Raw genomic sequence first — 25,683 nt, 5'->3', positions numbered from 1 at the left:
AACCATAAACATTCTCAACAAGCACCAATTAAGACAAACACATATTCACGCTTCGGAATTATATATTCGCCTTAAAAACGTCAAAGGTAAACACACAAATTAAAAATATGAAGAAAAAAACATTCAGCAAGAAACAGAGTCAAAGCGTAAACGTAAACGATTGTGTGATTTTTTTTTGTTCAAAAGAGACCCACGATATGCGAATGACTCATGCTCGCCATCATAATTGGAATTCAGTTTTATCCCGTGCCGCGTTGTGTGTAAATCTTTTATGAGATTTTGCCGCATATTGCAAACGCTATTTCACATCGAAAGCGTGCATATATTTTATACGGCAAGGAATATTTTAACTTAATCCAACAAGCGTGCGACGACCCATTTACTGTTGCATTTTTGCAACGGAAATTGTAAGATTGTGACTCGATTTTCGATGAAAATCAGAGCTAGTTGCTAATTTGTCAATATATTTCTATTTACATGCGCTTGGATTATTATCTCATGTGCATATTGTATCGTCCAGTCGCCATATATTATTTAAACAAAAAACGAGGGCGATATCGTAATGAAATCAACTTAAATCAATAGAATAACAACATTGTTACGCATCTATACGGTCAATTGATTGCAATTACATTTCATTTGGTCAACAAATTGGATTTGATGCATTGGTTTCCCTCTTTATTTATGGTCATTGTTCTGTTTTTGCTCTCTGCTGGTGTTTTGATGCATTGTGTGTGTGTCGATGCAATAGCGACAAGGCTAATTGGACGAGCGTAGACAAAGTCCCCCAATCGAATGTATGATTACGCAGTTAAAGCGAAATCAAATACCAACAAAGGAAAAAGAGAGAGAGAGAGAAATGCATGGCTTTTAAAGTGAGTGTCTCTTTTTGGTTTGTTACATGGGATGAGTTCAATATCCCACTGTGTCAGCTGTTGTCTCAGCTTTCATCGGTCGTATGCGCCTCACAATGATAATATCTTTGGACATACGTCCAAAGCACACGTTTTGAAGCTGCCCAGTTATCTTTTTTTTTTTCAATTTTATTAGTCTCGCTGTCATACCAGTTAATTTAAATTTAGTTAGTTAAGTCTGCTTTTGTTTCTTTCATTGTCACCATAAATTCAATGACACAAAAAAAATAAACAATTTTGGAAGAAAGTTAATTGATTTTCTCCTTTCAAAATTAAATGCTTCAGATAAATAATATGAAATTTCATTCCATTTTTTATGATACATGATAAGACATCGAATAATGCTAGACCATCAACTGACCCCACAAATATGAAAAACATTTGGTTTAATGAACAAATGCACACGCGCAGGAAACAGGTTGACACACTGATTTTGATCTACCTCATAGATTCTCGTTAATAGATTGGATTGAATTTCATCGCGTATAATATACTACCCGAATTCCATTTCTCACCAACAACATTGAATTAAAGGAAGGAAAAAAAAGGTTACAAATGATCGTTAACAATGCGATAATTTTATTGGAATGTTTGCAATTACATGCACATCGCGCATATAAACATATATCAGTCTCGTTCGTATTTCACATGCTCATAAATTGTTTTTTTTTTTAAAGAGTGCTACAATACTGGCAGAGCGATTTGTTCAGTTATGCAATAAATAAAATGCATTTTTGAAATGGAATGACTCGTCTGCTATCGTTTTCATTTTGAAGTAAGGAAAAATTCACATGCATAAATTGTGTAGAATTGCAACCGCACATGTGTCATTTGTCAATGTTTGTTGCCAAAAATATGGAGTTTGATATTACTTTTTTCTCGTAACTAAAATGGAAATGTATAGCGTCGAAGCAATGTTTCAGAATTCAAATGCGGATGATGCATGATGACAGCTCTGTGGGTTGTTGGAAACGACAACAACATTCCGCACGGATGTTATGATAGCAAAAATTCATTATCATGTGTTGAGTCGGTATTTATCTGTCTGCCGACACTGAGCGTTTGTGTGTGTTCTCCCGGCTTAGTGTTTGCAACGTTGTCATTTCATCATATTTACGAAAAACTCAAACAAAACTCCGTCGAATGGCAAATATCATTTTCAGTATTAGTTTTTGTGTCGTGAGCAAAACAATTCGTATGTGATGATTATATTTTTGTGTGTAAATAAAAAATTCGATTTGGTCTTTATGAACATTTCAAACTAGTGAATTAAAACATAAACACAAAATATATAGTTTTTTTTTTATTCTGAATTGAACGAAATATGGTGGCATAATTGCTGGCGGCAAATTACATGTAGATTTTGAAAGAAGGACGAAACGGATTCATGCAGTGTAATTAATCTTAATTTTCTACCACGATCGAAGAGTAACATTGATGACTTTGGGCGTCAGAGACGAAAGTGCGCGCGTTTGAGCTCAATTTTATTTTATTACAACGCATATAAAGTCAATTGATAATAGACAAAGCACTCACGCAATGCAATGGATCGATTTTTCATCGGCATGAAAACGGCCGATGCTATTTTGAAGGTATGGCCACTTGAATCCATTCATAAAACTTTATATTTAACGATGGTCTAATGCACTCACCGAATTCATAAATGAGCAGCGACGAGAACACGACGATCATTACGCCTTTTAAGCACCGACACTACACTCTCGTCGTTGTGTTACTTCTATCTATTTTCTTGAGATGTTTTTTTTCTTCTTATCGAAATTAAGCGTATCAGAAGTACATGCAGACAATCTGAAAATCCTTTTCATTAAACCGTCGTTATTCAAAATAGTTTCTCTATTTAGATTTTCTTTTTCTCTCAGCATATCCCAAAATCGATCTAGCGCACCAGTTGGAGTGCATTAATTAGAAATGTTCACTTTTACACAAAGAATATAATATTCCGAGACGGGTTTATTGGTTCTATTTTTAATGAAACTATATCAAAAAAAAAGTGGATAAAAAGAACACCAGATTGGTATTTAATAAAATGAGACGAGCAACTTTTTATAACATTTCGATTTTTGATAATAGAACTTTCATATGTTATAATTTATTCAATCGAATCATATAAAAAACACACACTGTGTGTGCGTTGCACTTTTACCGTCATGATTTTAGAAGTAGAATGATCGCCGACACGATGGGAATTTAACGATGCAATATATATATAGAGATTTGGTTGGGGAAAATAGTTTACTTGCCATAAATCGTTTTATTGCAGTGTCGATAGAAAAATCGATGGGAATTTTCTTGTTTGTAAATAGTTTAATCGAGACGAATGACACCAACAAAAACATAAACAAAGCCATAAAAGTGCTGCAGTTTGATTTGTGGTTAAAATCGATCGATTTTTAAATCATGATGGATTTTATTTCTTTGGAACTCAGTGCAGTCGACGCTCGATGGATGGTTTTTTTTATTTACCATTCTCACTGCAACGATACATGGTGTAATTGAGGCAGGTGCACTTCATCACGCCGTCGAAAAATGAAATATTCCACACATTTAATAAATACACAAAATATTTGAACGATTAATCGAAGAGCCACGACCACGGGCACACTCGAAATTGATCCCAAGGAAGAAGAAAATTAATATCGTGTCTTCTCCTCTCTCTCTCTTTCCGTCTCGCTGGTTTGCTCTATCGAAATCACAGGTAGATGTATTGTCTTTGGAAATTTAGTGTTGAGTAATATTGTTTGCTCGTTAAAAAGGAAATGTGTTCGTTGGTCTCGTTGATATGGGTTTGAGATGTTTTTTTTTTCAAGGCGCTTATTAAACATCCTGACCCATTCGCGCTTCGTTGTTAATGTTTATAACTTTATAAGTCTGATTTTATTCTATAAGAAAAAAATACGCAAGAAAATCAAAAACTCACAAAAAATATGTTCATTCATAACAAGTTGAAAAGATTGTTCATCGATTATTTCACAGTTTTTGTTCAACGGCATTGGTTTGCATAATATGTTTTTATATTTTGTCATTGTGACCTTTGACAAAAAAATATTTATTATGATCCGATCAAAAGTGCATTTTTTCCCACTTGGACAAAAAGGCAACTCTTACAAAAGAGATAGAAATGATACGATGGAATGCAAACAATTGAACTAGGATAACTTTGTTTCAAAGCGGAATTTTTATTCAACTTTTGAACAGATACAAACTCCATCGTTTGTCTGCATTTATGTGAGCAAAATCTTTTTCATATTTTTTTTGTTGTTGTCGTTTAAAGAAGTAGCGTAAAGAGCAAATGCTGAAGCTAGTGAATGAATTTGAAAAACGGCTTTCTTTTGGGTTCAAGTATGTTCTCACTTGAGTACACAGCATGGATGTGCTTGTGTGTGTGTGTCTGATGTTCAAGAGACTATAATTTGAGTGAATTACCCAACGATGCCGAAATTCAAGTATGTGCGTATTGCGTTGAAAAGAAGAACGAATGAACAAAAAAAGAGAATATAATCGTGTGGAGAGAACACAGCAGAATAGAATGAAGCGTTCAAAGGAAGAGCATCGCAATGTGTGAGATTGAGGGAGAAAGAGAAATGGTCCATAGACGAACACAAAAGGGCGTCATAAATGATGATCGTTTACTTCTACGAAGGAAATTTTCGTGTTCCTTTTTCGTGTGCTTCTTCTTTTTTTTCGTCATCATAGAAATTGTGAAAATGAGTTTTTTTCTCTCTTTCGTTTCGTTCGCATTACCGTGTTCGTATGGTAACTGGATAACACTCAATGGTCATGCACATTTCAATGAAGTGTATGTGTGTGTGTGTGTTGTCTAATGTCTTTTGTTTGCTCTTTCCTGCATTGGTTCAAGGAAGAGAAATCGTTTTTTATGTTTCTTTTATTTTGATATGTCGTTGTCTCATTTTGGTATTTCATACGCACACACAAAAGGAATTAGGACAAACGTCAACATTTTCTTAGATATAAAATGTTAGTTGTGCAGTTACGGTCAAGCATTAAAGACGTCACAAAAAACGTTATTAAATTTAATTTTAACAAAATTAAATGGAGTGTTCAACGTCTTTTGTACATTTAGTTTTGGTATATATATATATATGAATCATCTGCCATAATTTTAGCATATAAATTAAACATTTCTGAATGTGATCAATTCAATGAAAAATTCAAATTAATTTAATAAATCGTTTTATTTTGCAGGCATCTGAAAATGGTATGACTGGTGGACGAACAGAATGTGGCAATTCGCCACGAATAATGTCAACGCCAACAAAAATGGCAAACACAGTAACATCGTCAACAATGAATAATCTTGGTTCAGTTAATTCAGCACCTGCTACAATGGCAGCATCGTCAACAGCAACATCACCCATAAACAATATCACAAATAACAAAACCAGTATAAGTCATAATCTACCGCCACGACAGGGCAGTGCACGTGAACGAGCATTACATGCGGTCGAATATTATAATAGTAATGTGTTGCGAGTACGTGTTGGTGCTGGCTTAACGGCCCGAAGTTCGGTCAACGAAAGACACTTAATGAATGCACGTAATGCTTATCAATCTTCGGCTGCTGTTCCATCAACAGGTGCATATCATCGTATACATTCACAACAGCGTTCAGACAATATGTATCGATCGAATTCGAGTTTGGAATTGATGCACAACGAAACACCATCAAATGGAAATAATTCAAATGGCAACAATGGTTTGCATTTGGAGCGAACACATCCCGTACCTGGTTTGCGTCGCGAATACGGCAGTCATGGAAGTATTGATGCATTAGCATCCACACCACCAAAACATTCACGTGGCACAAGTGAAAGTTTCTTTGCAATGCTACAGGATTATCGGCCGGCTGTGCTCGGTGTGATTGGAACGGATCAACGTTCACCTGGTCCCGTCGAATACATGAAAGGCAAAGTGGTCGAACAAACAACCGTCAAATCATCGACAATGACACACACAACGACTACAACCGCCAACAATACATCATTAAACAGTACAACGACACACACTCAACAAAATTTTATCAACGAGTCATTGAGTGAGGATAGCATCGATCGTGGCAGTCCAAAACTTCGAAATAAATTACAACGATTGTGGGGACAATCAAAACAAACACGCTCAATGTCAATTGCTCATCCAGTTTCGATCACAAATGGAATTACCGAAGATTGTTGTGTTGCATCAACACTTTCGGCCGATATGGAAGAGAGACAAAAACGACGAGCTTTCGCTCATTATGATTGCCAATCGCTGGCAGCTAATTTGGGTTATGCGGCTAAATTACGTGGTGTACTATTGGCACGACGACGTAACACCACAACTGGTGCATCGGCTGCATCGATGCTGAATACAAGATCATCCACACCGGATTCGGCGCAAGAAAATGTCGACGATTATGGTGATGGACAAAGCAATGAATTGCTTGAGAGTTGCCCATTTTTCCGAAACGAAGTTGGCGGCGAAGAAGAGAGAGAAGTGAGTCTAACACGATTCGGTAATAATATGAATCAGAAAAATGCAATCCATCGACCGGCACTTGCCTATGGCGTATCAATTTTAGAAAGTGAACCAAATGAAGCACTTTGGAAGGATAACACCTGTCCATTTCAACGTACCCAACGACCCATTGAATCGGTTGACATCGGTGCACGATACTATCGAAAATATTTCTTCGGACAAGAGCATCAACATTTCTTTGGCATGGATGAACAACTTGGACCGGTGGCAATATCAATAAAACGTGAAAAATTACCCGAAACATTGCAACAACAAACGGAACGTGAAAATGCAAAAGAGGCTAAAGATGCACCGCATCTCATTCGAATGATTGTACGAACATCCGAATTATTGACACTACGTGGCTCAGTCGTTGAGGATTCAATTCCAAGTACACGTGGTGCTGGTAAACCGGCCACAACCAAAGATATCATCGAATATGTTGCACCCGATATTCAATTATCATGTCTACGACAAGGTGTGAATACACCACAATGTGAACAACAGCTACTGAAATTGGATGAACAAGGTTTAACCAATAAATATAAAGTGGGCATTTTATATTGTCGAGCTGGCCAAAGCACCGAAGAGGATATGTACAATAATGAAGAAGCCGGACCAGCATTCACCGAATTTCTACAGACAATCGGTAAAACTGTATGTCTTAAAGGATTCGATCACTACAAAGCCGGTTTGGATAATAAAACCGATTCGACGGGAACGCATTCATTGTACGCTACTTATCAGGATTGTGAGATTATGTTTCATGTGTCAACAATGTTGCCATTCACACCGAATAATCGACAACAATTGTTACGCAAACGACACATTGGCAATGACATTGTAACCATTGTATTTCAAGAGCCGGGCTCAATGCCATTCACACCAAAAAATATTCGAAGTCAATTTCAGCATGTGTTTGTTGTGGTTCGTGCAATTAATCCATGTACAGATCATACACAGTACAAAGTGTCGGTGTCACGATCAAAGGAGGTGCCAGTTTTTGGTCCACCGATTCGTGGAAATGCCATCTATTCAAAGGGCAAAACATTCATGGACTTTTTATTGGCGAAAATCATAAATGCTGAGAATGCAGCACATCGTAGTGAAAAATTTGCAACGATGGCAACACGTACACGACAAGAATATCTTAAAGATTTGGCAACAAATTACATCACAACGGCAATGATTGAGAGTGGCAGTAAATTCTCGATATTCAGTGCTGGAAAGAAGAAGGAACGTCAACGTCCAAAGTTCAACGGAAGCGCCATTCAACGTGGTGCATTCTGTTGGCAAGTTATTCTACACGATGGCGGTCAATTTGTTGATGCATTTTTGGGCATTTCACACGATACATTCGTACTGATGGAAGAGTGTTCACGGCAAATTGTTTTTGTAACGCCATGCCGTTCGATTTTGGGTTGGTCAACAAATGGATTTTGTATTCGCATCTATCACCATCAAAGCGAATGCATTACATTGAGTTTACGTGAATCGGCCGAACGTGATGAGCAATTGGAAGTGATTGAACGATTGCGAGCCGTTACGCCTGGATGTGGTGCAATTGAATTGAATTTACGTCGTAATCAATTGGGCCAACTGGGTTTTCATGTACAACCCGATGGCGTAGTGACACAAGTCGAACAACAAGGTCAAGCGTGGTCGGCTGGTTTACGACAGGGACATCGTTTGGTTGAGATTTGTAAGGTGGCCGTTGCCACATTGTCACACGATGAAATGGTTGATTTGCTAAAAACCTCAACCCAAGTCACTGTCACCGTCATCGAATCGCACAAAGATCATTCGCCACGTCGAGGTTGCTTCTATCCACAATGTAAATTCAATATCATCAACTATGAAATCGATTACGATTTGGATGAACCGTCGAAGAAGCCACCGAAACACAAGAGCGTTACACATTCATCGCATCGACGATTTGAACGAAACTTTTCACCGCCACGATCGAGTAACAGCTCTGGCTACGGTACTGGAAGCAGCAGTCGTTCTTTTGGTGCCCAAAATAATGAAAATCATCCAAATACAATGCGTTTTATTAGCGGCAATGGACATGATCATACGGGCACTTTAACATCGTCATCAAGTGGACATTCATCCAATGATGATCGTTGGTATGAAATTCTTGAAGTGCCGGACGACGATAAAGCCAAACATCAACAACGTTATCAAAAGTCACCACAATATGCACCACATCCAAAATTAATCAATTCCAATTCGGTTCCAATCAATAATTCACGGCCACTTTCGATTCACGATCCAAAATTGGCTGCATACGGAAAAATGTCCGCACCACGGTCGGCAAATTCAAATGGATCCGATGACACTGTGCACAGTCATGAAATGCAACATGCGCGTAATATACTGAAAAATACATCACCCGAAGGTAGTCAACTCGATAATTGTTCCATTGAACCCATTTATAATCTGTCACGAAAAAGTAACGAAGACGAACTTGGCAATGGTATTCAAAATATGGACATTTCACAACTTAAACGATCGTCAACTGCAAGCAGTGTACAAAAACCGAAAAGTAAGTTTTTCTCTTGAATTAAATGAACGGAATGGCTCAACTAAAATTCCATTTTTTCTCGTTTTAGGTAATGGAACCGTATCTTCATCAGCGTCAAATTCGAGCAGTCGTAACAACAGTCCACGACCATTGACAGAGGCACGACTTCGACCCGGCGTTACAAATCGTAATTTGAATCATTTGCAACAGAGGAATAGCGTAAATTACACAAATAGTACATTACAAGAGGATCTCATGAAACTCATCAATCCAGATTATAATATGACCAGCAACGATGACAATTTTCACAATGGTGGTTTGCAATCGATCAAAGCGCAAACACAGAAAAACGCACAGAACAGTCATAGTTTGGGGAACATTGCGGCGCTCAATAATGGCTTGAAACCGATGAGTGTCACCACAACCGATGACATATTTTTGATGCGTAAAAAATCACGATCACGTGAAGGAATCAATCTTGGTTCGCACACCGTACCAATATCGGCCGATTTAAAAATAAAAAATACAATCGAAAATTCGGAAATGTTACACAAAACAAAAACAAATGGATCAAATCCAGTAAATGATTCGGATATTATTTTAACAACGGCGCGACCAGCCACCGTTATATCATCAACGAACGTACACTCACCATCGAAGGAAGAGAATGTACTGCACATTCATGAAGATATAAATCCAACGCCACGACGAATGACGGCCAGTAATGTCGTTAATAATAACAATAACTTGAATAACAAAACCACATCGGCCAATGGTCAAGTGAAGAAAAGCAAGGAAAACGACTATTTCATACCGCCACGATCTCTGCCACTGATACCCGACACAAAAGATGTTGACTGGAGCAGTTTGGTTGACAGTGCAATTACGCAAATTAACGAAGGGCTAAAGAAACATTATTACGAATCGGGCGGAATTCCACCGACGTCAATTATGAACACGACGAATGGCAATCAAACCGAACGACAACACGGAAACAATTCACCATCGTACGAATCATTGTCATCGACATCGTCCACATCGTCCAGTTCTGGCAGTGCAAATCGTACACAATCAAGTTTACCGGATCTACAAAATCAAGTCACACAACTTGAGGACCGTATCACAAAAGAAACAAAGCGTCGAGTATCATTGGAACATGCCGTACGCAAGCTCACAGAAGAAAATCGCCGGCTGCAAGATGAATCTCAGGCTGCAGTACAACAACTTCGCCGATTTTCAGAGTGGTTTTTTCAAACTATTGATAGACAGACTTAAATTTAATTTGACGGTTAGTATTCAAATTGAGCATTACTTTTTGTTTGTTTGTTCAAGAAACACTTGACAATGTCAAGAAAAACGCACAGTTCACATGATACTTAATAATAATTCACTTTGTTTTCTCACATTGTATAGGTCTACTTTCGATGTGATTAGAATCATCCAAAAATTTAGCATATTCAACATGATCCAATCAACAATAATGAATTCAACGGCAACCTGTGTATCCGAGTTCAAAATGAAGAAATCAGTGTCTTATTTTATGTCCTTGTAAAGTTAGAATGGTTTTTGTTTGCATTCGCATTCATATGAATTGAAGATATTAATTTACATTATAGCCTTAAAAAAATGTCGTTTTGTGAAGAAAAAAAAATGAAAATGATTTTATTTATTTCATATTCAAATACCTGATTAATAAGTTTAACGTTACAAAATACATTGTTTAAGTTGAGATTTGCATTAGCTGAATCATTTCTAAGGAAAATGGATAAGAAAAAAAAAATAATGCCAAAAAAAACTTTGAAATCAACAAAAAGAGTTTTATCGATTGTTAAATTAGGTTTTATCATGATCTGAATTTAACTTATCATCCTATTTTTTATGCTCGCATGTTTGACAGTTTTTTTTCTTCTCTCGTTTGTTTTTTAAGTTTTGTAAATAAAAGTGTACATGATAAATTTTTACGTATTTTCTATGGAAAAAGAATTAAAAATTATTTTTTTCAAAAAAATAACACAAACGATTTGAAATTTTTGAAAACCATATTTTAATTTCGAAATTTTTCTGAAATAAAATTGTCCAGTCAAAATCAATCACAAAATAAAAAAAAATAAATCATACTACCCGCATCTGAATCTATTATTATTCGAATAAAATGTTGGAAAACATTTCAAATAATCACCTTGAAAATTAGTTGGTAGCAAAATAATAACATGAACTTTGACCAAATGAAACCAGCAAAGAAACAATTTAGACATTTAATTAACTAGTTCAATTAAGTTTAACCTTATTAAGGATTCAATTTTTGAATTGAACGGCACAGACCGAATGATATGAAAAGTCGTTACAAACAGCGCCACATCGTTTACACGTAGTATAATGACAATCTACGCGATTGCGATTCTACAGGTGAACTATTTTTTGTCGCGCAAAATTTACAACAGATCAGTAATAATAAATTAAATCAACTCATAGAATTCATGAAATAATAATTACAAATAATTTTATGTTTTACACCGAGTTAAGCATAGCCTTATATTTCTCTCTCTTTTTAAAAAAAAAAATAATTACTTCGTAAAGATACGAATAGAAATAAAAACTGTTTAATCTTATACATGAATATAGTGTCTTTCTTTGATTAAAACATTTCAGAAGAAAATTAATGTTTATTGCAGGCTCAGCTATATTGCTGAATGAAAAGGTAAACCATCTTTAAAAACATTCAATTTCTTTTTCCCATTGTTTTAGAAAGCAAAATTTAAAAAAAAGTTACTTTCAAAAACCATGTTTCATTGTTTAACAAAAATTAAACTGTATTGTCTACTTAAATCATATAATAAATGTGTACCTGGTTAATGTATTCTTCGGCCGATGAATTTTTTTTGCATAGTTTTTAGACAAATTTTACCTGCTTTCACATCATTTGCCTATTTGCACTTTGATCTAGACTTTGATACCAAAATATTGAATACCAAAAAGTAGACGTCTTAGAAGGCATCCTTTTTAAGTTTCCCATTATTTGTGGTTTGCGGTCAGATAAATGTATTTTTTTTTTCAGACGCTCAGTTCTATTTGAAATTTTGTTGAGGTCGAATGCAAAGTTTCAACTGAAATATATCTCATTCCGAACACTTGAAACTCCGAACTTATTTGTTTGATCATCTTGGTATTTTTAAAAATTCACACTCGGGTTTATTAAATTAACAAAATTTCTTTAAACAAAATTCAAAATTAGTGTAATAGCTTTGGATTATTATATAAACGTGAGGCTCAATCATCAAATAACTCAAGTGAATTTAAATCGATTTGAATAATTAGGTAAGTTTGTATCCATATTTTGATTTGTTTATCATTGAATAGAATTGTAATTTACTTATTATTGTGTGAACATGTTTGATTTGATAGAAACTGTGCAAAATAATGGAAAAGATGAAATTCACGGATATGAATATAGATTGCATTGAGAGCTGTTTGGAACATTTAAAAATTGAAGATCTTTTGAATGCGGCTGCATCGAACAAACGACTAAATCATGCTGCAAAGTCCATTTATGACCGAAAATACCATTGCCGAAGAATTCCTTTACATATAGTAAATGGAAATCCATTTGCACTTTCCACTCTACGCTATCTGCGTTGTTTCGGTGAATTGATAACTAGAATTCAACTTATATTTTATGGTGAAATAAATCAATATTCCTGGCGCTACTCAGAACCATGGAAAGAACGAAAATTTATACGGACCCAGCGTACAATTGATTACATAAATGAGTACTGTGGTGAATCCTTGGTAGATATTGAATTTATTCGAATTCAAGATTTACCAGAACATTTTAAGAAACCATTCCCCAGAGTAAAAAGGTTAAAAATTGACGATTGTTCTTTCTCTGGTCTGACTGAGAAGAATTGGTTGAATACAATCTTTCCAAGAATGCAAGAACTTCACATATCTGTGACGAATGTTCATTGTGAAGAAGTTTCACAAATTACATTTGAATTGGCTGAGAATCATTTTGCGTTTCTGGAGCATTTGTCAATTTTTCTATCACAATTTGAAACCATCCCATGGATTGTTGATTCATTAAGGAGAAATTTCATGGCCGCGCTCGAATTGAATCCACAATTAAAGCATCTGTGTGTTTCCACATCACCTGGAATTCCATTTTTTGATGCAAATGATTTTCAAAGTGTGAACCTGCAAAATCTTGAGAGTCTAGAAGTTACTGTAAATGATAGTTTTTATTTTGAATTTAATGGGGAATCGATGCGCTTTAGAAATTTGAAAAGTCTTCGTTTTATAGAGCAGACAAATATATCATATCCAATTCCATTTGTCGCCGATAATCTTGAAACATTGCACCTTTACAAGTTTGTAAGAATGAGTGAATATGAATATGATTTCATTGAAAAACATCCAACAATTACATTCTTGAGATTGAGTGTGATTGAACATGTGGACCTTGAAAGGATCGCTAAGGCGTTGCCATTACTTAAAGCAATTGAATTTGGTTATAGTGTTAGATTAACGATTGATAATATGATTCCTCACTGGACTACGTTTGAATCTCTTAAACAAATTTCTTTTTTAATGGAACACATTGAAGAGGAGGATTTAATACCACTCCTTATCGATGGATGGTCAATTGATACGATAGTTAAATATTCAACAAAATATGAAATAAAATTAAAACGATAAAATTAAAAATATTAAGCAGCATTAGAAAATATACGTTATAGTTTTGCATGTAACGATGAGAAAAGTATGCCAATAAGGATCATCGTATATAATGTGATTACAAAAACGTTATTTTCACATTGATACGATTCGCAAATAGTGTTTGAATGCGTGTAAAGATAAAAGAACATACTTTTTAAGCGAACACCCATTTATTTTAAGCAAAATGTGTATTCATACACGTTTCTTTTTAATATAGTTTTCTAATTTACTGCAAATATAATGTTTATTATTGTGAATGAAACTTTTGATTTTGAATGTTTTACTTCTCCCGTGGTTTAATAAAAAAAATTCCATTGTTGAAAATTAAAATAGAACAAACATTTTTTTCTCTTTCTTTTCATTTTATTTTTTTCATTATAAAAAATGGCTTTGTAAAATATCAGTTGATTTGTTGGAGCTCGATATGGCATAAAAAAAAATTAGAATGACAAGTAATGGAATAATTAGAATTTCACAGGTCTGTAAATGCTATTAGGGAATTTTTAAATAAAATGTCTTACATCCGTAAGGTTGTAAAATATTCTGAAAATTAGAAGAAATTTTTTGTTCTTAAGCAAAAAAAAAAAACAAATTAAATAGCACCCATGAATAGCACCTCAATATCCATAGCTTGAGTTTAATGTCTGAAAAAGAGTCATCATGATAATAAAATAGGCACAGAGGTGTGCGAAAAGGCAATATACAAATAACTAATATAATTTTCTCTAAATTACAGATAAAAGGACGGAAAAAGTACCAAGAAATAAAGAAAAAGAGAACATTCAGTTTCACTTTAGATCAGATCGGTATAACACCAACAACATTCTTCTGTGGTTGTTCATCGAGAAAAATGGAATTAAATATATTGTTCCATTTTAAAATATTGTGTTTAATTTTGTGTTCGGAGGTTTCAGTGGCAAAACCAGCAACAATAATTGATAATGCCACAGAAATAGGAAGTTCCATAGAGGAAATAAATCGATTTGGTAGTAACCATCGCATGAAACGAGCAGCCGTAGCAGACAAAAGGCTTTTATGGCAATTCGGTATCGTGCCTTATGTGATTGACCCATGTGCTGGATACAGTGCTTCTGAAAGGGATGGCATCGTTCAGGCAATGCAGCATTGGGAAAAGTATACATGTATCACATTCATTCCACGCGATCCGGACGAACATGACGACTACATAGTTTTCACTTCTCGTGGTCAGCATCAGGACAATAATTGTTGGTCATACGTTGGTAGACAGGGCAGTGGTGGTCAAAGATTATCTATTGGAGATGAATGCCATGACCAAGGTGCAATTATCCATGAAATAGGACATGCACTTGGATTTCATCATGAACATCAACGACCCGATCGAGACGATTATGTTGACATCTTAACTGAAAATATTATCGATGATCCGGATTCAAAAAACGATTTGATAGATAAATATTCCACTAACGACGTGAATTCACTAGGAGAACCGTATGATTATGAATCAATTATGCACTATGAACAACACGCCTATTCAATAAGTGACAAAATTACGATAAAGACAAAGGACGTATTGAAAGATATTGGCCAACAAAAAGGGTTAAGTTACGGTGACGTAATGCAAACAAACAAACTGTACCAATGTCCTCAATGTGGTCAAACTTTTATTGGTCGTCAGCAGGCTTCGTTTACATCAGAAAATTTCGAATCAAAACCGACATCAAATCAATCATTTCAATGTCAATGGCATATTGTTGCAGCGCTCGGTGAACGAATCCGATTGAATATCACCGATTTCGAAATCTATGCATCGATAGACTGTCAGAGTGATTTTTTGGATATTCATGAAGGATATTGGCATAAATCACCCCTACTTGGTCGTTTTTGTGGTTCAAACACAACAACTCCATCCGTAATTATGTCAACAGGAAATCGCATGTTCATTAATTTCATTTCAAATCATGCTGAATTCCGTGGATTTGCTGCCACATACGAAACAGTTTGTGGTGGTGATTTGACAGATGTCAATGGCCAGGAAATTCAATCACCAAATTATCTGCATAACCTATTACAACCCGCGGAATGTATTTGGCGTATTAACGTTCCACTTAATCGTCGAATACGCATTATGTTTAGTTATGATGGTTTAGATCTGCGCGGCACACATGAAAGTTGCAAGAATTCATATCATTGCATTCAAATTCATGATGGCACAAACGGTACATTTCCATTGATTGAAGTAGATAATGAACATTGGCCAAAAACTTTCATTTCAACGACGAATCAAATGTACATTCGTTTCATATCATTCGTTGGTTTGGATAAACACAGTGGATTCTCAGCAACGCTATTCCAACACATCGATGAATGTGTAACGGTAGATCATGGCTGTCAGCAAAACTGCATCCAATCGATGGTTGGAGCTACTTGTGCATGTTATTTGGGATATAAATTACAACCGGATAAGAAAACATGTAAATTAGAATGTGAAGAACGTTACGTAGGTGGATTCATTTCCTTTTTTGATCATTTGATTTTAATTTTTCGAACTGTGGTTGTATTATGTTTTTATTCCGGTTTGCCAAATTTAGTACTTAGTGTTGGGTTTCTAATGATATGTCCCATTGTTTCTTATGGAATTGTTTTATTTTGTTGTGTTTTCATAAACCATTAAAAAAAATTGGAGGACAAATTTGGAAAAAGTCGATTTTTTATTCAAAAAATAAAGTCTGAACTGGTAACAAAGGAACATAAAAGAAAGTTGTAGAAAATGTATTCATCTCTTTTCTTAAAAAAGAATATTTCAAGAAATCAAATAAAAAAACTGAAATAGTTTTAAAGGTAAATACAAAAACAACAAGAAACTGACGAGATTAATGTTCATTTCGAACCGGAAAAACTAACAGGGGGTTCGTCTAGGGGAGAGAAACCAATGCTAGTTTTTCTAGTTTTTAGCTAATTTACTAGTTTATTGCAGTGACCGGTTCGCGCATATTTCTATGCCTGATAGCTATGCTAAGCATAGCGGAGACGTAAGCCGCAACGCACCCGTCGCCATTCGATTCGAGCTATATTGTATGCGCACGGTCGTCTGCATAAACGAACATGTGTATTGTTCATATAGAGTGAACGGCGATGCGTCGGTTGCGTTTGCGGCTATGCTTGGCATATCTATGCTACCTAGCGTATTTAGGCAAGCATAGAAATATGCGCGAACCGGTCACTGGTTTATTGCTTGAATAATTTAATAATGCTAATATTCCTTTATGAAATTTCTGGTTTTCTAGGTTTTTGTTCTGTCAAATGACAATCAAATGATTGTACTGACACAATGGAGTATTTTGACGTTTTGTTGTTCAGACATATTTTTATGTGTTTTGAATAATTATACACTTATAATAGTGAAAATTAGTTTAATTATTCTTTTTCAATACAAAATCGTGCATAAAGTACTTGTTTCTTTCAATAGTCGACTTGTAAAATTGATTGAGTCACCAAATCATGGCACAATATCAAAATGGCGGATCAAATAATTGTTGCTAATTTTTCTAGTTTTTACTTGAAATATAGAAAACTAGCTAATGGTTTCCGTCCCCTAGGGGTTCGTTGAGATGTAGAATTCTGATGATTATTTCATGGCATACTATATTCTGTTTTAAAAAGTGATTCTTACATTTGAATCTCAGAAAAAGGGTAGGTTTGGAGAAAAAATGCTTATTTTATACCAGCAAAACATACCATATTTTAAGAATGCCACGAATAATAGCTATTTAGAATTAAGCATTAAGATAATAAAAAAAAATTCGCAAGCATCTCATCAATTGGCTCAATATCCATAATTTCCATTTGGTCGTAATTTCGCGCTTTTTTTCTCTTCTTTATCTTTCAAATAGTATATTTATTTTAAATCTTAAAATGCTTATCAACCTGAAATACGAACGATATATGATGTGGGCGTAAGCAACGTACAAGAAACACTCAATGAGAAACAAAAAATAATCTGCACAACTTCCACTTGTAATATGCAACAAAAAAAAAAAACAGTATGAAGTGTACAACATTTTGCTGTTGGTTTGCCGCAAATAGTAAAAAATGTGAATATTATCGTGTTTATTATTTCCATTTCAGGTGAATAAAAAAAATACAGAGAAAAACTATAGATTCATCGCAAAAAGATTGTGTTATATCTTCAATTTGAGTGATGCATTGGAGTTAAGCATTCTCACACATTCCACATGGACCACGTGCATCATCATCGTGTTTTTCGTGGTGTGATGGTGGTGTCATAATCGATGCCGGAATATGAATGGCAGCTGCATCAAAGTGTTGTTGTTTAATTTAAATTATCCCTCTCTTCGTTTATAGCAATTTTATAGCAGTTTAAACAGTGGATTCGATTGTTCTCCAATTTTGTCAATAGTATTTTTTGAGTAAACTATGCAATTTTTTGAATTTCGACTATTTTTTTAAGGAATTTTAAACCAAAATAATCATAGAAGAATGGTTCTCATGTCGAAAAAAAATGAATGCATAATGGTTAATAAAACAAAAAATGAAATAAAGAAAATATTTTTATAAAAATTACGATAAAAGAAATAAAAATGAATAATTTTCCTTGTTGAAATTGAAAAATCCGTACTTTTTGAGTTGTACTTTAGATTCAAATTGAGAGATGGTAATTTGACACACAGTTAAATAATTTGGGACAATTTTTACGATGATTACGTCAGTTGTCGAAGAAATATTGTAAACAAATTACGACTCTTATGTATGCTACATGTTCTCTATTATAATTTTTAAAGAAAATTTTCCACCATGATTATTTTTCATTTATAAATGATAATTTATTAAATATATTTGAATTTAGTATACTGCAGTAGATGCGACGTTGTGTCAAGAAACTGTTTCGTAAAAAGATACACATAAAAAAATCCAATATAGCGATGGAAGGAGAAGAATTTATTTGGCTTACATTGGTTGTGTTATACAATGGTCTCACTAGTTCCTAGCCTAGATGGCTGTGTCTGTGAATTTCAATTTGACCAAATATCTTACTTTCACTCGTGACTCGTCAAATACAACAAATTCGTTGAAAACGATGCCTGCTTTCTCGGGCCGTTCAACGAGTTTACCATTTGGAATTTTCAAGCCATCATGACGTACGTAAATGGATTCAGGTTTCCATTGTCCAATCGCCTGGACAGATTCACAGTCATCCATCCATTTTGAGTTGTTGGTATAATAGCGTATATCAGAAATACCGGCTGCAACTTCACACAACAAAACCAAACCGGTTTCATTGATTGGATGACAATATCTAGCTGATTTAGTTACTGAATCTGCAAAATAAATGCCTTTACCAAAGACAGATCCATTAAAACGAGCTTCGGCTGGTTGAACTTTTAGGCCATTTTTTAAGATGCCAAAGAAATTTTCAATGGGTGAACCATGAAATAGCAATAATCGATTGGAATTCTTTTCATGTGGCTTATAGCGCATTAGTTCTTCATGACGTACTACCTCGAACACCTCGTCCACATCGAACGGTCCTGGATCATATTTCGCCGTTGAATCATTGTGCAATTGCGTGTTATTGATGTAGTTACAAATGTGTGCATACATTTCTGATGATTTGTTGAGCATCGTAATTTTAGCAAACTTTTCCAAATGTTCGTAGCAGACATCGAGACAGTTTCTCTCTGTGTCCATAATCAGAGTATTATAATCGATCTCTTTTTGGAGCATATGATGTAGCATATCAATTTTTTGCTGGACCATTTCATATGTATTTATAAGTGGTGGTGGGTGAAGACCACAATCATGAGGAAAATACGAATAAAATTGATTCGATGCGGCCATAATTTTGTGCGAGTCACCTGAACTCACCATCGATAATATCTCGCCCAAGCAAATTAGTGCGTCTTCAATTCGCGTTTTGTGGATTTTCCCCAATGGCATATTTTTATAGTCATCAAAACAATATGCGAGTAATGTCGATTTCATTACATCTTCACAGAAAAAGAACACCAATTGCATCAACTCGTACAAGGATTCACTTAATTTGGTCGACACATTATTTTTTTCCACATGTCGATGCAGATAGTCGTTGTCAATTTTAACCAGATTATATTTTCCGGGTTTCTTTTCAAATCGATTGGTGCCGAATTCATTACCAGTCATTTTCAAATAGATTTGCTTAAAAACCCCTTTTGCCTCGTCCAAGTTGGAGTATTTCTTTTGACTGAAGTGACCGGATGAATTGGTAATGATTCGACCCTTTGTCTCAAGTACATGGTAGCTACAAAGAGAATCGTTTAATTTCGTATACAAATTAAAGAATTTTTTTATTTTTCAGCAATGCTTACTTCATCAAATTATTATATAATTGATCTGATTCCACCAATTGTAATTTGAAAAATGAGTTCTTGTTCATAGTACTGTCGACAAAGTTCAGCATCACTTCATACCGGACAGCCAAATCGCAGTAAACTCTATCATATTTTATCTGACCGTTCGCTTTATTATCGCATCTTTTGGATATTTCACTGGTTTTTGAGATGGTTTTTCGTTCATTTGACTAAAATGAAAGAAACATGAGATAAATGTGTAATTCAGTATCAAACTCACTTTTGGAAACAAAAAAAAAACATTTTTTAATTTTTCAATTCTTAAAAAAGAACATTTGTCAACAAACATACATCTTTACTCCATTTGCTCAAGTCATTTTTGACAAACAAATCAATTGGATCGTGTTCCAGCACTTTTTCCAGCAATTCATCCGAGATAATTCGTATGCGAAGTATGAAAGCCCACAGTATTTCCCCGTCGCCTTTGTTCACAACGTCAGCATTTGAAATGACTGCCGTAATGCCTGCACGAATGGCTGATGCCAGTTGACCGCCCATTGCACGAATTTTCTGTTCGACAACATTTCTTGGATTTTTCGTCTTACCAATAATGAAAAATTCCATGCCGAATAAAGGCTGTTTTGTATATTGTCTAAAATGTGATTAGATATTGACCAAAATTCCAAACGAAAAACCATGAAAACTTACTCAAATTCATCCATGTTGAATTCTGTGATATTTCGGAGAATGCGTGTCTGAACTTCGAAATTTTTGACAAAGAATTCTTGTTGGAATTGACGTGGTAGCTTAATTGGCACACGCCGTGGCTCTTTAGTTGAATAGAGGCACCTTGTCCATGCTGAATCGTAGCCGGTGCAACGGTACATCGAGTTTCGGAACACAAGTTTACCAGTATAACAAACTGAACATGGTGACAATGCACCGAAGCAAATGACGTCGCACGCGTGATTTAACTTCTGTGGATTTGAAACGCAATAAATTAAAAATATGAATACATCGTGCAGAAAACAATAGATATTTACATCGATTCTACGTTCAGGTACAAATTGATGCATTATCTCCAAAATATCAACAAGCTCCACATCCTTTAGCGTGTTTAGTTTGTCATAAATTTCAAAAAACGAGTGGTTCTGTTTCTTTATTCGTTCTTCCAACGTCAAATCGAGCGATTCGCTCTTTGTTCTTGGTCGTTGAGCGGTCGATGTACTTGGGACATTATTATCAACGCCTAACGAGGAATAAGTTATAAAATGTTGAAACCAAAATATCGACCCGATAATTTGCCATTGTTGCCATTTACCTAAAAATGTCCGAATTTTCATTTGATCGTGGTATCTTAAGTTGGCGAAACCATCTATGAAGTCTTCCAGGCCAGGACGTCGTATTTGAAAGAAACAAGGCATATCGAACCACCTTGCGTCCATGCAATCATCTTTCGTGTTCTGTGTTAAATAAATCGCGTGGAGTTCACATATTATTTTATATTTTTGTATACACAAAATAAATTAATATACTGTACTTACATGTTGATTGACACCGATTTGTACGGTGTCTATGCGAATATTTTGCTGACATTTGTTACAAGATGTGTTGCCCTTGGCATATTCAGTTTGATACGGAAGAAATTTTATCATTTTTTCTATTTATTTCAACGCACAAATGCGTTTTTGTAATCGAAGTACACAATTGAATATTTATTCCACTAAGATAAAGTTCACGTTTTGAATATGGATTGGCTCGAACTCCGTAAAGGATAACTCTCTTGAACTGAGCCACAATGGAAATATTTCTGTGAATTTATTCTTGTTTTTGTTTTGAGTCACAAACAATAATGATAAAGACGCGATAGACAGGCAAACACATTTGCGCATGCACGAAACAGTTCGTGGTGAGGGGTGTTTATAAGTCTAAACGAAGGGTGTTAGGCAGAGGAGCGCTTCACATTCGATATTGCTTCATATTCATTTTCTATATGTATCCGAATGTGTATTACTTCAATTTTTGAATTTCTTTCATAGTTTTATTGAATATTGATTTCAATTTAACTTTGTTTCTGAACAGAAGAATGAATCAAAATTTAAAAATTAGTTTTTTTTCGTTTCTATAGATTTGGCCAAACAGTGGACTCCATCCAATCTAATAATGTGATGCGAGTGTAAATTCTCTGCAATGTAGTTCCACATCCTATGTCATAAGAAACTATGGCCACAACTGTGGTCACGAATGTTTACTGAAGTAGACTTCCTCTCTTTGCAACTCTCGTTTTTTCCTTGTCCTTTCCACAATAATGTTCATAGCTGTACATCAAAATAAGGGGTTTACACAAAATTGGTGCAGTTCATCGGAGAGTGATGTGTTTGTGTGTTTGCGTGTGCGCTTGTCTTCAATTTCATTTTCATTATCAATGTAATATATCAGCAGATATTACAACAATTTTATATTTTCAACGCCCGAAGAAGCAGTTGATGCGTTCAAAACACACGTTTTGGAGATGTCTCACGCGGAATGGCATAAATGCTATGACAATTGATTCAAGCGAATGCAAAAGTGTATCGATCATCAAACAATTATTTTGAAAAACAATAAAGTCATTTTTGATTAAAAAAAACAATTGCATTGTATATGTTTTTAAAAAACTTAAACGGCAGCCTACGTAACACCCATTAAATAATATGCGAATGCCGATCGTGATTTAGATAATAAGGAATGCCGTTTCGGACCGTTTTTCGGGAACTTTTAGCCCAATTTTGGGGATTTTTTTGTACTATTTTCGAATTCTTCGGAATATTTTCGGAAATTTTAGGACGATTTTCGGGAAAATGAGTCCGGATTTAGGTTCACCCATCAAATTCTGTTTGGCTACACTCAGACAATGGCATTGTTGGGCTTTAAGTAGAATGTTTGATCTATTGAATCCCGAAATTTAAAGATCGCCGCAGTTATCGTATTTTAACATGCAATTTTTTTGTGAAATTATCCAAAGAACTTTATGTTTGCAGGGCCGAACTACAAAAGTCTATAAAGAATGATGCAGGCTAATTGGTTTAAAAGTATTTTGAAATAAATGGTAATCTGGCCCAGAAACAAATTTGTCAACCTCAATTTCATTTCTCTTTTTTTGTTGCTTAGCTAGAAAAAATTATTCATATATAAACATCTACTTCGATTAAACAGAGCATTTTAAAACTGAATTGAATTTCGGTTTTAAAACAATCAAGTACATCACGTTATCACTGACCTACAATCATGTATATTTTGTAAAAATGCTTCCGTAAATTTAACAAAAACTTCGCATAATATTGTAAGACCATCAATTATGCTGTTTTAGCATAACAAACGGTTGACCACACCTCAAGTGTAAATGGTATAAATTCGGTTTGAACATTTCAACAAGTGCTTAGTATTCATATTGCTGCAAGACGAATAAATGCTGTTTTTGCATTACAATTTTTTCGCACATAATTTTAAATCGATCAGTCAACAAAGTGAAACAAGTGCCATTTTTCCGTATTCAATTTTCAATTTTGCTGCGAAAATCTTCGTTTTATGAATATTATCAACGACCAGTTAAAAGAACAAACCAAAAAAAGTGCCATTTTTCCGTATTCAATTTTCAATTTTCCTGCGAAAATCTTCGTTTTATGAATATTATCAACGACCAGTTAAAGGAACAAACCAAAAAAGTGCAATTTTTCCGTATTCAATTTTCAATTTTCCTGCGAAAATCTTCGTTTTATGAATATTATCAACGACCAGTTAAAAGAACAAACCAAAAAAAGTGCCATTTTTCCGTATTCAATTTTCAATTTTTCTGCGAAAATCTTTGTTTTATGAATATTATCAACGACCAGTTAAAGGAACAAACCAAAAAAGTGCCATTTTTCCGTATTCAATTTTCAATTTTCCTGCGAAAATCTTCGTTTTATGAATATTATCAACGACCAGTTAAAGGAACAAACCAAAAAAGTGCAATTTTTCCGTATTCAATTTTCAATTTTTCTGCGAAAATCTTCGTTTTATGAATATTATCTACGACCAGTCAAAAGAACAAAGCAAAGCAAATAAAAATGAAATCAATTTCGATAGTTGTTGTGCTAGTGTTTGTGTTCATAAAAAGTGGAGTTTGCCAGCTACGAATCGTTAATGGAAAAGAAGCCGATATTCGAAATCACCCGTGGCAAGTGGCAATAAACAGAGTATCTTGGAGTTTTTTTCATGACCACGTATGTGGAGGTGTGATCATCGGCACCAGATTTATCCTCACAGCCGGCCACTGCATGAATGATACGACTAATCTTATTGTCAGAGCTGGATCAACGTCGAGTACGTGGTGGGGAAGCAAGTTTGATATTGCAAACGTAATGATACACAACGAATATCCAAGGAACCCACTTATGGATATTGCCATCATTACATTGGAGCAAGAAATCGAGTATAGTGATTCGATGAGAGCGATTAAAATGTTGTCTGCAAATTACATCGTATCGGCCGGTCGACCGGCTACAATTTCAGGATATGGACGCACAGGTTTAAATGACAGCCTCTCTAAAGTTTTGATGGAAGCCACACTTCAAACAATCTCTCTTCAAGACTGCCAATCATTCGATCCATATGTCGATGAAAGTGTTCAATGTGCCATTGACCGATCACCGGTCAGAGCAACGAGTAAGTCATTCATTCATTTTGATTAATGATTAATTACAGTACAATTTTTGACTTGCTTTAAATTTCTTAAAATTATTCAATCGAACTTGAAAATCGTGACAATAAAGTAAATTTAATTATTACATTCTGTTTTTGAATATAATATAATTACATTCTTTTTTTTGTGGTGGTTCCGGTGGTCCACTTTCTATTCAATCTGAAATTAATCATACGACCGAACATTTTCTCATCGGAATAATCAGCCATGGTTCAAATTGTAATGCTTCTATACCCGTTATTTGTGCGTCAATTCCGTACTTCCGGGACTGGATTAAATACTACACTGGGATTTAATGCTTATAATTTATAAATTGAATGAATCTTTTTATAGCTTATAAATGATGCATCTAGATCAGAAAAACTTATGACGAATAATATTGCTTGACAATTTTATTTACAGTTTATATCCAAAAAGATTCATTTCATTTTTTTTTTTCCAATTTTTTAAATTATTTATTTTGTTATCTTTTCTTTTTTTTATTTGTACTAACACAATAGTTATTTTCTTTTTTTCTTCACGACCTAACAAATGATTATATGTTATAAAATGAGTTTAATAAATTTATTGTTCAGAATATAAAAAAACAAAGAAGTTGTGCAATTATAATTAATTCAAATGTTTAACCATTAGCAACTATGCTCAACGCAACAAATCTTATGAAGTCTTATAGTCATTGATGTCTTATAGAATTAAATGAATTTAAAGTTTTAGTGCTGATACGTAAGGTTAAACCTCCATTACATGCTCCATTATCAACTAATTATTGTTGTAAACGATGGCATTCGTTGAGAACTATCTGTTTAAAGACAAAATTGTGCTCTGCAAGCAAATCAATAATGGCCCACTTCTTAAAAAATAGCATTTCCATGAAAAAAGGACCATCTTTTTAACTTCACAAAAACACACCAAATTAATTATTTCTCGTCTGTTTTTGGATGTATTTTA

General features: G+C 34.6%; 5 protein-coding genes across 6 annotated transcripts in view; 4 read left to right on the top strand and 1 right to left on the bottom strand.

The window, feature by feature from the left end:
• Window positions 1-10,614, top strand: part of LOC116341581 (signal-induced proliferation-associated 1-like protein 2) — a 59,767-nt gene extending 49,153 nt beyond the window's left edge. Inside the window, exons 1-4 of one of the 2 annotated variants that reach the window (XM_031768730.1) lie at window positions 4,923-5,021; window positions 5,139-8,994; window positions 9,062-10,261; window positions 10,387-10,614. In XM_031768730.1, the coding sequence (XP_031624590.1) occupies window positions 4,986-5,021; window positions 5,139-8,994; window positions 9,062-10,248 (5,079 nt within the window). In that variant the 5' untranslated portion in view covers window positions 4,923-4,985 and the 3' untranslated portion in view covers window positions 10,249-10,261; window positions 10,387-10,614. Of the gene's footprint in view, window positions 1-4,922; window positions 5,022-5,138; window positions 8,995-9,061; window positions 10,262-10,386 lie in introns of those variants that run through there. The other variant, XM_031768731.1, reaches the window with a different exon arrangement.
• Window positions 10,615-12,171: 1,557 nt separating this feature from the next.
• LOC116341751 lies at window positions 12,172-13,844 on the top strand. Its single transcript, XM_031769004.1, has 2 exons — window positions 12,172-12,288; window positions 12,376-13,844. The coding sequence occupies exon 2, from the start codon at window positions 12,391-12,393 to the stop codon at window positions 13,663-13,665; it is 1,275 nt and encodes a 424-aa protein (XP_031624864.1). The 5' UTR covers window positions 12,172-12,288; window positions 12,376-12,390; the 3' UTR covers window positions 13,666-13,844.
• Window positions 13,845-14,131: 287 nt separating this feature from the next.
• Window positions 14,132-16,277, top strand: LOC116341787 (dorsal-ventral patterning tolloid-like protein 1). Its single transcript, XM_031769083.1, has 4 exons — window positions 14,132-14,164; window positions 14,423-14,492; window positions 14,601-16,165; window positions 16,257-16,277. Exons 1-4 carry the CDS (start codon window positions 14,132-14,134, stop codon window positions 16,275-16,277), a joined length of 1,689 nt encoding a protein of 562 aa, XP_031624943.1.
• Window positions 16,278-18,555: 2,278 nt separating this feature from the next.
• Window positions 18,556-21,821, bottom strand: LOC116341683 (poly [ADP-ribose] polymerase-like). Its single transcript, XM_031768901.1, has 7 exons — window positions 21,557-21,821; window positions 21,334-21,475; window positions 21,056-21,261; window positions 20,721-20,989; window positions 20,364-20,664; window positions 20,031-20,242; window positions 18,556-19,963 (listed from the first exon to the last, which is right to left on the bottom strand). The coding sequence occupies exons 1-7, from the start codon at window positions 21,665-21,667 to the stop codon at window positions 18,676-18,678; spliced, it is 2,529 nt and encodes an 842-aa protein (XP_031624761.1). The 5' UTR covers window positions 21,668-21,821; the 3' UTR covers window positions 18,556-18,675.
• A 2,151-nt stretch (window positions 21,822-23,972) lies between these two features.
• On the top strand, window positions 23,973-25,114 carry LOC116341678 (trypsin-2-like). The gene is made up of 2 exons (XM_031768893.1): window positions 23,973-24,698; window positions 24,941-25,114. Exons 1-2 carry the CDS (start codon window positions 24,101-24,103, stop codon window positions 25,045-25,047), a joined length of 705 nt encoding a protein of 234 aa, XP_031624753.1. The 5' UTR covers window positions 23,973-24,100; the 3' UTR covers window positions 25,048-25,114.
• The last annotated feature ends 569 nt before the right edge of the window (window positions 25,115-25,683 follow it).

The sequence above is a fragment of the Contarinia nasturtii genome, unplaced genomic scaffold (genome assembly GCF_009176525.2).
Source record: "Contarinia nasturtii isolate CC-2019 unplaced genomic scaffold, AAFC_CNas_1.1 Cnas_scaffold_745, whole genome shotgun sequence".
Taxonomy (NCBI): domain Eukaryota; kingdom Metazoa; phylum Arthropoda; class Insecta; order Diptera; family Cecidomyiidae; genus Contarinia; species Contarinia nasturtii.
Note: the sequence above shows the minus strand (reverse complement) of the source record. Positions and strands in the feature narration are given on the sequence as shown.